General features: G+C 43.9%; 1 protein-coding gene across 1 annotated transcript; it reads right to left on the bottom strand.

Moving 5' to 3' along the window:
* Positions 1 to 13615: 13615 nt before the first annotated feature.
* Positions 13616 to 15351, bottom strand: LOC148017299 (UDP-glycosyltransferase 85A7-like). Its single transcript, XM_087662858.1, has 2 exons — positions 14740 to 15351; positions 13616 to 14631 (listed from the first exon to the last, which is right to left on the bottom strand). The coding sequence occupies exons 1-2, from the start codon at positions 15239 to 15241 to the stop codon at positions 13688 to 13690; spliced, it is 1446 nt and encodes a 481-aa protein (XP_087518984.1). The 5' UTR covers positions 15242 to 15351; the 3' UTR covers positions 13616 to 13687.
* Between the last annotated feature and the right edge of the window lie 532 nt (positions 15352 to 15883).

Here is a 15883-nt window from a genome sequence, read left to right on the forward strand (position 1 = left end):
AAGATGAAGTTTAGAGGGCTAGGGCCTTTCAGAGTCCACGCCATCAGCAGAACCGATGATGTGGAACTCGAAACCCTAGAGGGAGAGGGCATAGGCTTCTTCAATGGTAGTCGCATCAAGAAGTACTATCCTCTATTGGGGGTAAAGGTGCCTCTGCCTAGCCGCCTGTGTATTACTACACTGACAGTCACCGCCACTGCACACTGCAGGTGGCGGGCGCCCGTCACCGTCACTTTATTCTTTATTCTTTTAGTGACAGTTTGAATAAAGGAAGGCCCGGTCACACATTGTGACTGCTGGAGTTCCCATTTTCGGTCTCTCTTTTTCTTGCTCTTGCACTCCCGCCATAGCTCTTGAGTCCAAGCTTCGATCCTTCTCTTGCTTTCAACTGGTATCAGAGCTCAGCTTCCTGACTCTTGAGCTTGGTTCATGGCATTCTCAGCTTCCCATCGACTCCCCACTCACATTGGGTCTCCTTCCCGACAACCATATCAGACTCCTTTGAGCTCCCATTACTCCCCGGCTTCCCAAGCTTCTTCGTGACATTGTTGGGAACCTTCAGGGCATTACATAAGAGGTATTGCTTCATTCTCTTCAAGGTTTCATTGAGTTCACAAGTCAAATGGTGGACAACAGGAAAAGGGCAGCCATTGGTTGAGCCTCTCATTGGAGTTGAAGCTCTCTCTACCACTTAGGCTTGATTCAAGCCCTCCATTGGCCCTTTGGGCCCCTTGAGGCCCACCCTACCTGCCCCTTGAGCCCAAGAGGGCCTGCAAATCTTTCCACGCTAGCTGAACAATTTGCGCCAGCAGTCCAAGCCATTCCCATAGCATGTTTTCAGCACTTAGCTTTGTTGTATGCTCTTGGGTAGCCTTTTATCTATTGGGCATTACCCTTTGACTCCTTGTGTGGGTCCCCTTCACTTGGCATTAAGCTTTAAGCTCCCTACATTCAGATCTTGGCTGAGCTTCACACTGTTTATAGGTATAACTATTGTAATATAGAGCAGCCCTCCTGCATCTCATGCATATGGTGAGTGGTGAGAGCTTGATGATGCCCGTATGCCATTGGATGCCTACATATTGTTGGTGGATGCTATGTTGATGGTTTGCCATCAGTTTGGCACTCATTTGGGTCTACAAATACTCAGTTTTGAGTAGTGAATCACTGCTGTAATAAAAGTGGGCTGAAGCTATTACACAAACCTTGGGTTACGCATATTGGTTCCAACCTATGTCTTGGATATATGCCATGAAGTATTGATCTTCGAGGTACGACTTCGAGCTTGGATTTCATTCCGGATGCTTTTGGAAGAGCTTTGACATTACGCACTCATTGACATGGTTCATGCTTGACAGTGGTATATGCCTTGGGTTTATGCATACCCGTTGCCTATGGCTTGATGCTCATGTCCCGGTTAATTACCCTATGCATACGTTGAGCTTGAGTGCTCATTGAAGCTCTACCTTGGATGCATTTTGGATTATCTGGAGTTGTCTTGGATGTTACTTGGCTTGTCAGAGTTTGGATTGGGATGTACTTGATGTCTTACATGCTTATGGATGCTACATATGGATGCTCTACCGCCTACATGTTTGGGATGTACTATTGATGTATTGTCTTGGACTGATGTCATTGGCACTGTGTCTTGCCTTGGTTTGAGCTCTTGAACTCATACATACGGCTTTTATGCCAGTGGGAGCATTCTTGAATGCTTATCAGACATTGAGCAGGCGGTGCTTTTATGCATTGAGCAGTTACAGACACTTGAGACTTTGGGATTTCTTACCATTTGGGATGATACATTATATGCCTTGGTTCACCATATGCTTATGAGCTGAGTCCCAGATTTGGATCCGTATCTTTGTGCGCTGACACTTACTTGTGCCAAGTTTTGGTAGTGGCAGGAACACTTTGCCCTGTTGATTGGGGGGTGTACCTACTCACTGGCAGATGTTTGTACGACATACTTGGATGTTCATGCTTATCGACCGTCATATGCTTATGTTATGCCCGCATGTTTCCGGCTTTGGTCTTGGCAGATCTGATTGCCTTGGGATCCAATTTTGGCACTGTTAACTCTCATTTACTGAAATCTGTAATTTATTACAGCAAACATATATGTATGGACTGACATGGATTTTTCATGCTAAAACATTTTGAAATGATGTACTTTCGCTAGTACTTTGTGGGCAGCAGCTTTGGTCCCACTTTTCTCGCCATTTTCTCTCGATTTTGGTGTTTTTTTTGTCATTTTCTGTAGTAAACAAGAAGCAGTTTTGACCTGTCTACAGTCTTCCAGCCTGCATTATGGCAAGTTCGTCCACTGAGCATGCTATTTTCAACATCACTAAGCTTGATGGTACGAATTACTCTTATTGGAAGAGCCAGATTTGACAGGTGTTGGTGCAGAAATCGTAGATCAAACCTTTGAGGTTGAGCAGGCATTCGCCTGCAACTATGCCAGATGAGGAATGGCTTGAGCTTGATGAGTTATGCAAGTCCACTATTGTATTGTCTCTCACAAAATAGGTTCATCATGCTATACTCAAGAACTTGACTTCGTAGGACATCACTTTTGTAGAGGATGTCACTCCTCTTTTCTTGCTTGGTACTCTTAATGAGTCATGGGATGTATTCCGCACTGCATTATGTGCCTCTACTGCTATCTTAAAATTATCTGATGTTGAGAGTGCTCTTCTGCACGAAGAGGTTAACCGTAAGAATTTGGATGCCTCTCGTGTGTCGCATGCTATGACAGTTAGAGGCAGGAATGATGGATATGGAAAGCATGGCAGTGGCAGTGGTTGTGGACGGGATTCTCAGAAATCTCAGTCTAAGTCTCGTGGGAAGTCATGTAGCAAATCCTGTGGCAGGAATGCAGATGTTACTTGTCACCATTGTGGGAAAAAGGGCCATATTAGGCCACAATGCCATGAATTGCTCAATGAAAGGTGCAAAGATAAGGGGAAAGACAAAGTGCAGGATAAGTCTTTTGATCGCAGGATAGTGCCTGCAAAGTCCAGTGTTAAAATTGAAGAGATCAATGTTATGCAGCCCGAGGATGTTGATGATGATGATTATATCCTAGCAGCTTCTTCTAGTGCTTCGCAGATGACAAAGATACACTCTATGTATGCACAGTGTTGGCTCTTGGACTCAGGTGCGTCCTTTCATGTGACACCTTGCCGAGAGCAATTTCATTCATACCGTACTGTTTCGGGTTCTGTGTGCTTGGTTGATGACAACTCTCTTGATATTGTGGCCATTGGTGATGTTAGGCTGCAGTTTCCTTCTGGCAACAGTTTTGTTATGCAGGATGTACGTCATGTACCTGCTTTGACACGCAATCTCATGTTAGCTGAACAACTTTTGATGACACAGGTTATCATATATCTTCTGGAGACTCTGCATGGAAAAGAGGTTCCAAGGCAATAAACCACCTAATTAGGTGGGTCTTCACGTCTACACTTTGCACATTGTTGATCATTATGATTCTCACATAGCTATTAACTTGTTACTTATTATATTTGTAGGTGCATCTAGAGGGAAGCTTTCTTGGCTAGCAGTACACATTCTTAGAATAGTAGCGGTCTAATAAATTTGAGAAGGTAGAAACTAGCATGTTTTACAAGGTCTTGCTTTTAAAACCACCTTGTTTTCCAAGATTTTGCTTTTGAAATGGGTTGGGGGAAAATAAAATATAAAGCATGGAACTACTAGAGTATTGCTTGTATGGTAGGTAAATTAGACAAAAATGGACTAATCAAGCTAGTTGAAATCATAAGTTGGTTTGAATGGCCTAACTTTGTATTAGAAGAACCATCAGATCATGGCATAATGGTTTGGGTGTTGGTTGAGTTACAGGGATGCATGAGTTCAAATAGTGCATATTGCATCCTTCAGGGCATAATAGAATGCTAGGCCACTTCGCGGCAAGTGAAGTTTGCTCAATAATCCATTTCTCCTCTTTCTCTCTTCTAAATTATTTCTTCTCTCTCTCTCTCTCTCTCTCTCTCTCTCTCTCTCTCTCTCTCTCTCTCTTTTTATCTCCCTCTTTCTCCCAACTCTCTATATCTTTATTTTAATTTATTTTCTCTCATCTCCCTATTCTCTCTCTCTCATCAAACATACAATTCTCTCTCTCACCTTTTTTGTCATCTCTCTCCTTGCTTTCTCTCTCTCTCTCTCTTCTTTTCTTCTTCCCTCTTTTTCCTCCCTTTTTCTTCTCTCTCTCTCTCTTGCTCTCTCTCCCCTTTTCTTCTTCTTCTTCTTTTCTCTCTCTCTCTCTCTCTCTCTCTTCATTCTCTTTTTAATTTTTTTTTCTTTTCTATATTTTTCTCTTTTAAATTTTACCTTTCCTCTCTCTATAATGCTTTGTATGTGTGTGTTCATTTCTCTCTCTCTCTCTCCCCTTTTCTTCTCCCCCCTCATTTCTTATCTCTCTCTCTCTCTCTACTCTTTTTTTCTTTTTTATTTATTTCTCTCTCTCTCTCTCTCAAGTTTTATCTTTCTTCTCTCTATAATTCTCTCTCTCTCTCTCTTTGTGTTCTTCTTGCTCTCTCTCTCTCTCTCTCTCTCTCTCTTTCTTTCTTTCTTCTTTTTCTCTCTCTTCCTTCCCTTCTCTCTCTCTGCCCTTTATTTTAGTTCATTTTCTCTCATCTCCTTGTTCTCTCTCTCTCTTATAAAAAATGCAGATCTAGAGCATGGCAAGAGCTATGGAGGATGGAAGATGAATATACAACTCATGATGACATAGACTTAGATAGACTAACTGTTACACAAGTGAATTAGGTTCCAAGATTGATTAGCTTGGACTTATAAACACATTCTTGTGATATAAGATGGGCAATGACACTAACAATGACTCAAACTGATAGTTCCATTTTCTTGTAATGAGTTTCAACCAAGTACATGCCTTTATAGCTTTTGGAAAGTACCACTCTCCTCACTGTGCATATGGGATTCAGAACATCCCTTCCTAGAGAATACATCATTTGTCTATCTTCTAGCCTCTTTAGGGCATCCATCTAGCCTCTGTGGGCAAGCATCATTTGCTATTCTCAACATTTCTCTCTCATCAAATGTACATTTCTCTTTCATTCTCTCTCTCTTTGCTTTTCTTCTCTCCTCTCTCTCTCTCTCTCTCTCTCTCTCTCTCTCTCTCTCTCTCTCTCTCTCTCTCTCTCTCTCTCTCTCTTGTCTCTTTTCCTTTTCTCTCCCTCTCCTCTTTTTTCATTTCTTCTCCTTCTTCTTCTCTCTCTTCACTCTTACTTTTGTTGGGGGTAAAGGCGTCTCTGCCTAGCCACCCGTGTATTACTACACTGAGAGTACCCGCCATTGCACACTGCAGGTAGCGGGCGCTTGTCACAGTCACTTATTCTTTATTCTTTTAGTGACAGTTTGAATAAAGAAAGGCCCGGTCACACATTGTGGAGGTTGGAGTTCCCACTTTTGAGTCTCTCTCTCTCTCTCTCTCTCTCTCTCTCTCTCTCTCTCTCTCTCTCTCTCTCTCTCTCTCTCTCTCTCTCTCTCTCTCTCTCTCTCTCTCTCGGCTCTTACTCTCCATCCACCATAGCTCTTACCACCAAGCTTCTTCCTCCTGGGTTCCACTTCCCTTTCAATTGGTATCAGAGCAAAGGCATTGGAGCTTGCCCAGCATTCTCTTTAGCCCGGATTTGAAGAGCTTCAATCCGAGTTTCAATGGTAGCCATTGCACCTCATTTGCAGGTATGTTTTGATCTCCTGCCTCCTCCCCAAGCTTTTGGGCCTTCATTGGCTTCTTCCCAGGCTACATTGGAGCCCCCTCTACATTGCCAAGTGCCCTCAAGGATTGTTGAAGACCCCCTAGCCCCTAGAAACAACCAACACAAATTTCGGTGCATTTTTAGGGGACTGGGCTAACCTACTCATGGCATTTCCCTGCTCTTCCTCGGCTTCCCGACACTCTTCGATCATTTTTTGACTCCCTGGCATTAGTGCTTGGCTCTTGATGATCGATTTGAGTGCTTCTCCCTTCAGCCCTTACTGTATACATAGTCGCAGGATTGTCAAAGCAGGGCAGCACTTGACATTTACTACTTGTGCTTCTTGGCATTGCCCATTTGATGCCTATTGATGCTCGGTGATGCCCGGATGTTATGGGATGCCATTCTATGCTTTGGGACTAATTTGGAGCAGATTTGAGCACCGTTTGAGCTTCATTTAACAGTAAATTGCTTGCTATAATACAGTGGACTGAAGCTCATTTACTTGGTGTATGCATTGGTTTATGGATACGGGGTGCTTACTGGAGGTTTGAATGATCATACCAATGTATTTGGAGGTTGTCGAATGCTTCTTCTTGGTTCCGGAATGCTTTTGAGCTTGGATTAGGCTCCGATTTGGTCGTTCTTCACTAGCATTTGGCTTCACTTGGCATGCTTTGGACCGGTTAATGCCTATTGTCACTGCTTGACATTTAGGCTTCTTGCATTTATGCTTTGGTCAGCTATGGATGCCACTTGGTTTGCCCTTGCTTGAAGTTACTTGGAGTTTTGTCTTCAGATGTATTTGAGTATTTTGGATCTACTGGGCATTACATTTGGCTGTCAGTTACATGCTCTTTGAATGCTTTCAGGCTTATGCTTTATGGGTCTGAGATAGCTTGGTATTTAGGCTCCGGATGTACCCTACTGGGATTTGGCATGTCTGATGCTATGTATTCGATGTATTAGAGTGTCGCTTGCTCTCTTTGCATCTAACTTTACTTTCAGTGGGAGCCTCTTGGTATATTCGAATGTACAAGAGTCTTATTTACACTTGAGCTTGAGCTTGTGTGACAGTTACATGCATTTGCTCTCTTGAGAGCTTTATGTCTGCAGTTAGTCTATAGTGGGCTGATTTGATACGCCTATTAGGGCCAGCACCTATCTGTGTCATAGGTTTGTTCGTTTTGTATGCATCTTGGATGGTTATGTATTGAGCTTCTTGCTCTATTAGTTGTGCTTGTGCTTGGTCTCTTCTCTTACCCCGAGACCCATTACATGCATAACTTCTAGACCTATGAGATGTCTCTTGCATGACAGGTGATTGGTTTGACAATTCTTGGTACCTTCTTGTCCTTGGACACTCAATGTTGGATGTATCTTGCTACCTAGCAGTTGCAGTGACATATATATCAGTGATTGCTTCATTTTGGGACAATTTTACATACTACTGTCATTTATTACAACAAGCTGAAATCTGCAGATTTTGAGCACTTCTATGAGGGTAATGCTTACTATTTGATGTTATCTTGGTCATATTTGGTGGACAGGTGCTTCTCTTGGTGATATCCACTCTTTAAGCTAGTTATAGCAGTGGTTTTAATGCATTTTTTGCTAGTTACAGTGACGTGCAATTTTACCTTTTTGCTTTGATTTGGGACAGTATGGCTGGTCGTCTGAAAGACACAACTCTCTTTAACATTGCCAAGATGGATGGTACCAACTATGGGTATTGGAAGTCCCAAAAATGGCAAGTTTTGGTGCAGAAGTTGCAGATTAAACCCTTGCATTTCAAGGGTGTTAAACCTGAGGATATGGATGATGATGTTTGGATGGAAGTTGATGAGCTATGCAAGTCTACCATTATTTTGTCACTCTCAGAAGAGGTCTATCATAATGTTGTTAAAGATGAGAATCAGAGTGCATGGGATTTATGGGAGAAGATTCAGGAGCTCTATGCGCAGTAGAGTCCTGCGTCATAGATGTATTGGCTGAAGCAGTTAATGGACCTTCGCATGAAGGAGGGGACCTCCCTATCATCTCATTTCAGTCAGTTTCATGCTATCATGAAGAGTCTTTTGTCATAGGGCATTGAGTTCAAAGACAACTTACACCCGTTGTTTCTACTTGGCACCTTGCTTGAATCATGGGATGTCTTCCGTACTGCCATATGTATGAACAAGCTTGATGGGCTGAAAATCAAAGATGTTGAGAGTGCTTTATTGACTAAGGAAATCAACAGGAGAAACAATGATGCTTCCCGCTCTTCACGTGCATTGACCGTTAGAGGTGGCAGACATGGCAAGCATGGTAATGATCATAAGGGCAGGGACTCTCAAAAGTCCAGGTCCAAGTCACGTGGTCGCAGCAAGTCCCGTGGATGGAAGTCTGATCTTACCTGTCATTATTGTGGGAAAGTAGGACATATTAGGTCACAGTGCCATAAAATGTGTGATGATAAGTGCAAGGAAAAGGGAAAAGAAAAAGTGCAAGAAAAGTCTTCTGAGCACACTATTGTACCTGCAAAGTCCAGTGTGAAGATAGAAGAGGTTAATGTCATGCAGGCTATTGATTCAGATGATGATTACATACTTGCAGCTTCTTCATGTGATGCCTTACAGGCTTTTGAGATACATTCTATGTATGCGTAGTGCTGGCTCTTGGATTCAGGTGTGTCCTTTCATGTGACACCCTGTAGAGATTGGTTTCATACCTATCGTACCATATCTGGTTCTGCGCGACTTGGAGATGACAGGTCTCTTGACATTGTGGACATTGGAGATGTTAAGCTGCAGTTTCCTTCTGATAGCTCTTTTGTTTTGCATAATGTACGCCATGTACTTGCGTTGACTCACATCCTTATGCCAGTTGAACCACTTGATGATGCAGGGTATTTTGTGTTTTTTGGAGACTCTGCATGGAAGATTACTCGTGGCAGGCTTGTGCTTGCAAGAGGTGCCAAGTCTAGCAGCCTCTATCCCTTACTTGTATCTGGAGCTACATTGGATCATGTTTTGCCTGTGGGTTCTATTCCCCATGTATCCCTTTGGCATGCTCGTCTGGGGCATATCTCTCTTAAAGGAATGAAAATGCTCTATGCATTGCAGTATCTTCCACCTTTTGACTCTTCGCATTTTGATTCTTGTGAACATTGTTTGTATGGCATGCAGACTAGAAATACGCATAAAAAGTTTGGTAAGAAACGCATTGGCTCTTGTGCACTCAAATGTATGTGGTCCCATGCCCTGTCAGTCACTTGGTGGGGCAAAGTACTTTGTTACTTTCATAGATGATTACTTACGTAAAGTTTGGGCTTATCCCATAAAGAGAAAATCCGATATCTTAGACACATTTTAACGTTGGCTTACATTGGCAGAGAACCATTCTGGGAAAAGGCTAAAATGCCTAAGGTCAGATAATGCGGGTGAGTATGTATCACGTGCTTTTGAGTAGTTTTGTGACGAGCGGGGTATTAAGCGTTGCTTAGCCAAGCTGGCTTACTGCAACACTTTTGGGTTGAAGAAGTTACTACTGCAGTGCATCTCATTAACAGGTCGCCTAGCAGTAGCATTGACTTTCAAGTTGCAGAGGAGGTATGGGCAGGCAAGCCCCCCCTCTTATGATCATTTGCATGTCTTTGGATGTGAGGCATTCTGCCATATGTCCAAGGACAAACACAATTTGGATCCTAAAAGTGTCAAATGCATTTTCATTGGCTATGGAGATGTAGGAGAGATGGGTTACCATCTATGGGATCCACAGGCGTGAAAAGTAATCCGCAGCTATGATGTTATCTTTCATGAGGACAAAATGCATATGTAGCCTAAGAAAGTGGTTGAGGTACGCAGAGTTATCTTTCAGGAGGAGCCACCTGCTCCCATTTAGCCCCGCTCTACGGCTAGCTAGGTAGCGTGCAGTATCACTTGAAGCCCATGGCCTAGATGCTAGACATGCTGATGTTAGACAGAATGTCGGTCAGGCAGTAGAGCCTGGGTTAAGGTGTTCTATTAGAGATTGACGACCTCCTGACAGTTTTGTGCCCTCTATGGATTATGTACTGGTTACAGATGCAGGAAAGCCTCTCACTTATGATGAGGCTATGCACAAGGGTGATTGTCACTCTTGGGAGAGGGCTATGCAGTCTGAGCTTGACTCATTGCATAAGAATCAAACTTGGGATTTGGTTTCCTTGCCTTAGGGTAAGAAGGCTTTGCCATGCAAGTGGGTGTACAAGCTGAAAAGTACCCATGGACACTCCAAGCTGGCATACAAGGTTCGATTGGTTGCTAAGGGTTTTAAGCAGGAGCATGGTGTTGACTTTGATGAAGTCTTTTCTCCTATGGTCAAGATGACCACCCTACGCTTAGTCTTGGCCTTGGTTGTACAGCTTGACCTGGATTTGTGCCAGATGGATGTCAAGACGGCTTTTTTACATGGGGACTTTCATGATTTACATGGAGCAGCCTAAGGGCTTTGCAGACCTTGGTAGGAAACACCTAGTGTGCAAATTAAAGAAGAGTTTATATGACTTGAAGCAGACACCTAGGGAATGGTACCATAAGTTTGATGCATTCATGCAGTCACATGGCTACAACCGCAGTGCTATGGATCCGTGCTTGTACACGAAGAAAGCCTGTGACGGTTCTTTACTGATTTTGGTACTCTATGTGGATGACATGCTTTTAGCAAGGATAGCTCATGAGGAGCTAGATGCTCTTAAGGCTTAGCTCAAGAAGAGCTTTGAGATGAAACATCTGGGACATGCCTCTCATATAGTTGGTATGCGCATTACGCGTGATAGATCTCAAGGACTACTCTATATGTCACAGAGGGAGTACATTCATAAAGTCCTTGAGCGCTTCCGTATGCAGGATGTTAAGCCTATTGGCTGTCCATTACCTTCTCATGTGAAGGTTTCACTAGCTGATTGTCCGCAAATAGATGAGCAGAGGGCCGAGATAGCCAAGATTCCATATGCATTAGTCGTGGGCAATCTTATGTATGCCATGATAGCCACCCATCCAGATATTGCTTTTGCAGCTGAAGTTGTGGCACGTTATATGGCTACACTTGGCAAGAAACATTGGGATGCCGTGAAGGGTATCATGAGGTACCTGAAGGGCACAACAGATATGTATCTTTGTTATGGTGGCTAGGATACAGGAGTCGTGGGGTACACTAACTCCGATTATGCACAGATAGTAGGAAGTCCACTTCTGGCTATGTGTTCACTTATGCTGGAGGGGCTATCTCTTGGATGTCCAGGGCGCAAAAGTGTATGGCCCTTTCTACTACAGAGGCCGAATATATTGCAGCCACAGAGGCTTGCAAGTAGGCTATCTAGTTAGCCGTTCAATTGTAGACTTTGGTATGACAGATGCTATGCCTACACTGCATTTGGATTCTATGAGTGCATTCAGTTGGCCAAGAATTCGGTCTTCCATGCAAATACGAAACATATTGAGGTGAGGTATCACTTCATTCGAGAGGTTGTTGAGGACAGGTATGTTGACCTTGTCAAGATTCTGACTGAGAGAATCTTGTAGACTTGCTCACGAAGAGCCTCACTACCGAGTGCTTTGCCTTCCTCAGGCAATTGATGGGCATTGGATGAGATGACGTCTTTTTCCTCATCTTGTTGTATATGTGTACATGTTGTATTGTCTTTTCTTTTTTCTCTCTCATTGGGGCAAATTCGCCTTTAAGTGGGAGGTTGTTGGGGGTAAAGGCGCCTCCGCCTAGCCGCCCGTATATTACTACACTGACAGTACCTGCCACTGCACACTGCAGGTGGCTTGCGCCCGTCACAGTCACTTATTCTTTATTCTTTTAGTGACAGACTGCAGTTTGAATAAAGGAAGGCCCGGCCACACATTCTGGTGGTTGGAGTTCCCACTTTTAAGTTTCTCTCTCTCTTGGCTCTTGTTCTCCATCCACCATAGCTATCACCGCTAAGCTTCTTCCTCCTAGGTTCCACTTCCCTTTCAACTTTAAAGATTTTTCTTCTCTCTCTCTTTTAAATTTTATCTTTCCTCTCCCTATAATTCTCTCTTTTCTTCTTCTTCTCTCTTTCTCTCTCTCTCTCTCTCCTCCATTTTCTTCTTTGTCCTTTTCTCTTCTCTTTTTATTCTCTCTCTCTCTAATTTTATCTTTTCTCTCTCTATTCCCCCCTCCCTTCTTCTTTTTCTTCGTCTCTCTCCCTTGCCCCCTCTCTCTCAAAGTATGTGAAAAACTATGTCAAGAAAATTTTCAATAAAAAAACTTTTAAAAATATTTAATTAAAGGAGAAAAATTTTAAGTTTTTTTTAAAAATTTAATTAAAAGAGGGAAAAAAACAGAGGGAAGTTTAACTTAAAAAGTTTAATCTAACTAAAAGAGGGAGAGAAGAAGGGAGGGAGAGAGAGAAACTTTTGATTTAAAAAGGGAGGAAAGAGACTCTCTCTCTCTCTCTCTCTCCCCCCCTTTTCTTCTCCCCCTCTCTCCTCTCTTTTCCTTCTCTCTCCCTCTCCTTTTTTCTTTTTCTTCTTCTTCTTCTTCTTCTCTCTCTCTCTCTCTCTCTCTCTCTCTCTCTCTCTCCTCCTTTTTCCTTTTCTTCTTCTTCGTCTTCTTCTTCTCCCACAATCTCTCTCTTTTTCTTCTCTTCCCGTTTTTCTTCTCTCTCTCTCTCTCCTTTTCTTCTCTCGCCTATCTCCTCTCTTTTCCCTCTCTATCTCTCTTTCAAATTTGATCTTTCCCCTCTATAACTCTCTCCCTCCCTCTCTCCCTCCCTCTCTCTCTCTCTCTCTCTCTCTCCTCCTTGCCTATCCCCTCTCTTTTTCCTCTCTCCCTCTTCTTCTTTTTTCTTCTTTCTCTCTCTCTCTCTCTCTCTCTCTCTCTTTTCGTTCTTTCTTTAAATTTCTTATTTTCTCTCCTCTCTCTTTTAAATTTTATTACACTCTCTATAATTCTCTCTTTGTTCATATTCTCTCTTCTTCTTCTTCTTCTTTTCTCTCTCTCTCTCTCTCTCTCTCTCTCTCCGCTCTTTTCTTTCTCTCTTTCTCTTCTCTTTTTTTCTTATATTCTCTCTCTCTCTCTCTCCTTCTTCTCTCTCCCCCTCTTCAGTCTCTTTAATTTTTTTTCTCTCTCCCCCTTTTCTTTTGTCCCCTTCTCCTCTCATTTCCTTCTCACACACACACACACACACACACACACACACACACACACACACTCTCTCTCTCTCTCTCTCTCTCTCTCTCTCTCTCTCTCCCCTTTCTCTTTTTCTCTCTCCCTTCCCCCATCTCTCTCTCAAAGTATGGCTTTTAAAAACGTTTAATTAAAAAAGAAAAGAATGTTTAAAAAGGTTTTTAAAAATATCTAATTAAAAGAGGAGGAAAAAAAGGAAAAAAAGAAGGGAAGTTTAAATTAGAAAGTTTAATAAGAGAGTCTACACTCGTGAGAGAGAGGGGTTCTATTAAAAAAGAGAGGGGGAAGAGAAAAATGGGGCCTTAATAAAAAAAGGGAGGTTTAGGAAGGGGGTAGGTTTGGGAAGCCCTCTCTAGATTTGGGGCTTAACCAAAATAATATAGTAGTAAAAATAAGATATCTACTTGCTTCTCATTTTGTATTTTGTATTTTTTTAAAATGAAAATGTAAAATGTATTAAAAAAGGTAAATAAGGTAGGTATGTACAATTGGGGATCTTACCTCTACTTGCTTCTCATTTTGTATTAGAAGATGTACATTTTTTCCAAGTGAAAACAAATCAATCTTTTAGTATCGAAATTATAAATTTTACATTATTATTATATATTTTAAAAATGTAACTAATAATTAATCATTTGTTTATTTATGTTATTTGCATATTTCATACGTGGTTGTAGTGTCTATAATCCAAATTTCAATCAAGTTGATATTGTTTAGTATTTTCTGCATACAATAGCAAGACCAAATTCACAGGCGTCTTATGATGAGCTTGTAGTTGTTATGACAGGTAATGCTTGGATGAGCTGTACGAGTCGACAGATGTTGGAAACGGACGAACCGGCCACCCCCGTGGCTTTGGACGCCATCTCTTTAAGAGCAGCGGCTTGCTGTTGGAGGTCCACACCAGCTTGCATCAAGCGGCGGATCTGATCCTCCACGTGGCGCGCGCTCAGGGACCCCTCTTCCGAGTCGTCGTCATTCTCGAGGGCCAGGCCGAAGCGCCAGGAGTCCACGATGCAGCGCCGGTTGAGGGGCTGGTCGCCGAACTTGGGGCGGCACAGCACCGGCACGCCCGCCGACACCGCCTCCAGGGTGGAGTTCCAGCCGCAGTGCGACAGGAAGCCGCCCACGGAGGCGTGGGCCAGCACCAGGGGCTGCGGGGCCCACGCCACCACCAGCCCCCTGTCGCCGGTGCGGGCCCGGAAGGCCTCCGTCAAGACAGCCACGTCGTCCTCGGCGCCCGCCACCAGGCCTGGGCGCAGCGCCCACAGGAATTGCGCCCCGCTGGCCTCGATGCCGGCTGCCAGGGACTCGAACTCGGAGCGGGAGAGGCAGACTACCGTGCCGAAGCACACGTAGAGGACTGAAGCGGGCGCCCGGGCGTCTAGCCATCTCAGGACTTCGTGCCGGGTTTCCTGATCATGGTCAGGCGGTATAAATGCTCTGTTCAGCGGCCCCACGCACAGATTAATCTCTGGCCCCTCCACATCCCTCTCCAGCTCCGTCACTGCCTCCTTCTCCAGTTCCTCCATGGTGTTTATCACTGCCGCCGCCGCCCTCCCCCTCTCGGGATGCAGAAACGGCCTCCTCATCATCTCGTACATCGCCTCCCGCACCACCTCGCGTCTCAACGCCGTTGGAGCTTCTCTCAGCCTGTGCCGCGGCACCCCTGGACTTATGCCGTCGATTAGAGCTCCCTCGTCTGCAATATACAGAGAAGATCAGTACTCTAGACAGCGAATATCACTCAAATTAATGGCGTCTCCTACCTCTTTGATAATCGAATTAAGATTGATTCTCCTCTCAGTACCTTTGGGCATCTCGTACGATCCCCCAAAGACCTTCACATTATACGCCAGGTTCGCCGCCGAGTGCGTCCAGAAGGCTACTCTCGGAATGTCGTATTTGTCCGCCAACGACTGCGCGAAGGGCAACCGAATGTCCGCGATCAAGCACGCCAGTCCACGAAAATCATCCTGCCGCATCAGCCCTTCAATGACGTCCTCCACCTCCTCCCCCATTCGCAAGTCTATGTTCCGCATGTATTGCCCGAGGCTCCCAGGGACTCGCATGTCCGGGGGCGCCATACTAGAGGTGGAAGGCAGCGAAAGGAAGCGGAGATTGGACGGCATGGAATTAGAAGCCGGCATGCGGGCATGATAGTGGGGAGTGTTGAGGAAAGAGACAATGATGCCATGATCACGTGCTGCGAGCTCGCGAGAGAGATGGAGGAGGGGATTAACGTGGCCTTGGGAAGGGAAGGGCAACATCAGCACATGGCAACGTCGAGCAACGGTCTTCGTGCCTTCCATCGCACAACTTAGCAGTCGCAGAAGTCCCTAGACACTGTAATAAGGACTTGTGCTCTTCTGAGGCGTCATGTAGGTGTCGTATCTCATTTTTTTTGTGCTCGACGTTTTTCGTGAGCGTTGGCCAACAAGGGCATATTACATAGCTTTGGTATTGGCTTAAATTTAAAAATGCTAAAAACACATTCTTTGGTTTCTTCATCTTCGTGGTCTTCATTGTCTCCATCCATCTTGTCTCCCATAGTTGAGCTAGTTGAGATTTGACTTCACATTGAGAAAAGTGGAGGGGACCAAAAAAGATTATGTATCTAGAAGGCCTTGCCACTTAATCAGTAACTTTTGGAGCATTCTTAATTTTTGAGGACACGTTAATATATATTAAAAAATGAAAAAGAAAAAAAATGTTGGGTTACAAGAACACCATATCATATACATCTATTTATAGCACACATGAGTTCTGTATCCTTGTAAGTATCATCTTTATGTATCCTTGTAAGTATCATCTTTATGGAGAAGTAAAGATCATCCTCCTATGGAGATGAGCCTTTGCTTTCTTGCTTTGAAAAGCCTTTAACATGGTGGGGTCTTCCCTTTTCCTTTGCGAGATCTCTTTCTTATAGCTAGGATTCATGTTGTTGTAGGAGG

This window comes from Lygodium microphyllum, chromosome 22, assembly GCF_053477565.2.
Source record: "Lygodium microphyllum isolate KBCC chromosome 22, Lygodium_microphyllum_v1.1.10, whole genome shotgun sequence".
Lineage (NCBI taxonomy): Eukaryota > Viridiplantae > Streptophyta > Polypodiopsida > Schizaeales > Lygodiaceae > Lygodium > Lygodium microphyllum.

What these genes read in the sequence shown, in the direction of transcription:
- LOC148017299 (XM_087662858.1), bottom strand. Translation starts at nt 15,241, where the DNA reads ATGGAAGGCACGAAGACCGTTGCTCGACGTTGCCATGTGCTGATGTTG. An exon ending in ATCGTACGAGATGCCCAAAG is followed by an intron (nt 14,632 to 14,739) that starts GTACTGAGAGGA and finishes TGTATATTGCAG; the next exon opens with ACGAGGGAGCTCTAATCGAC.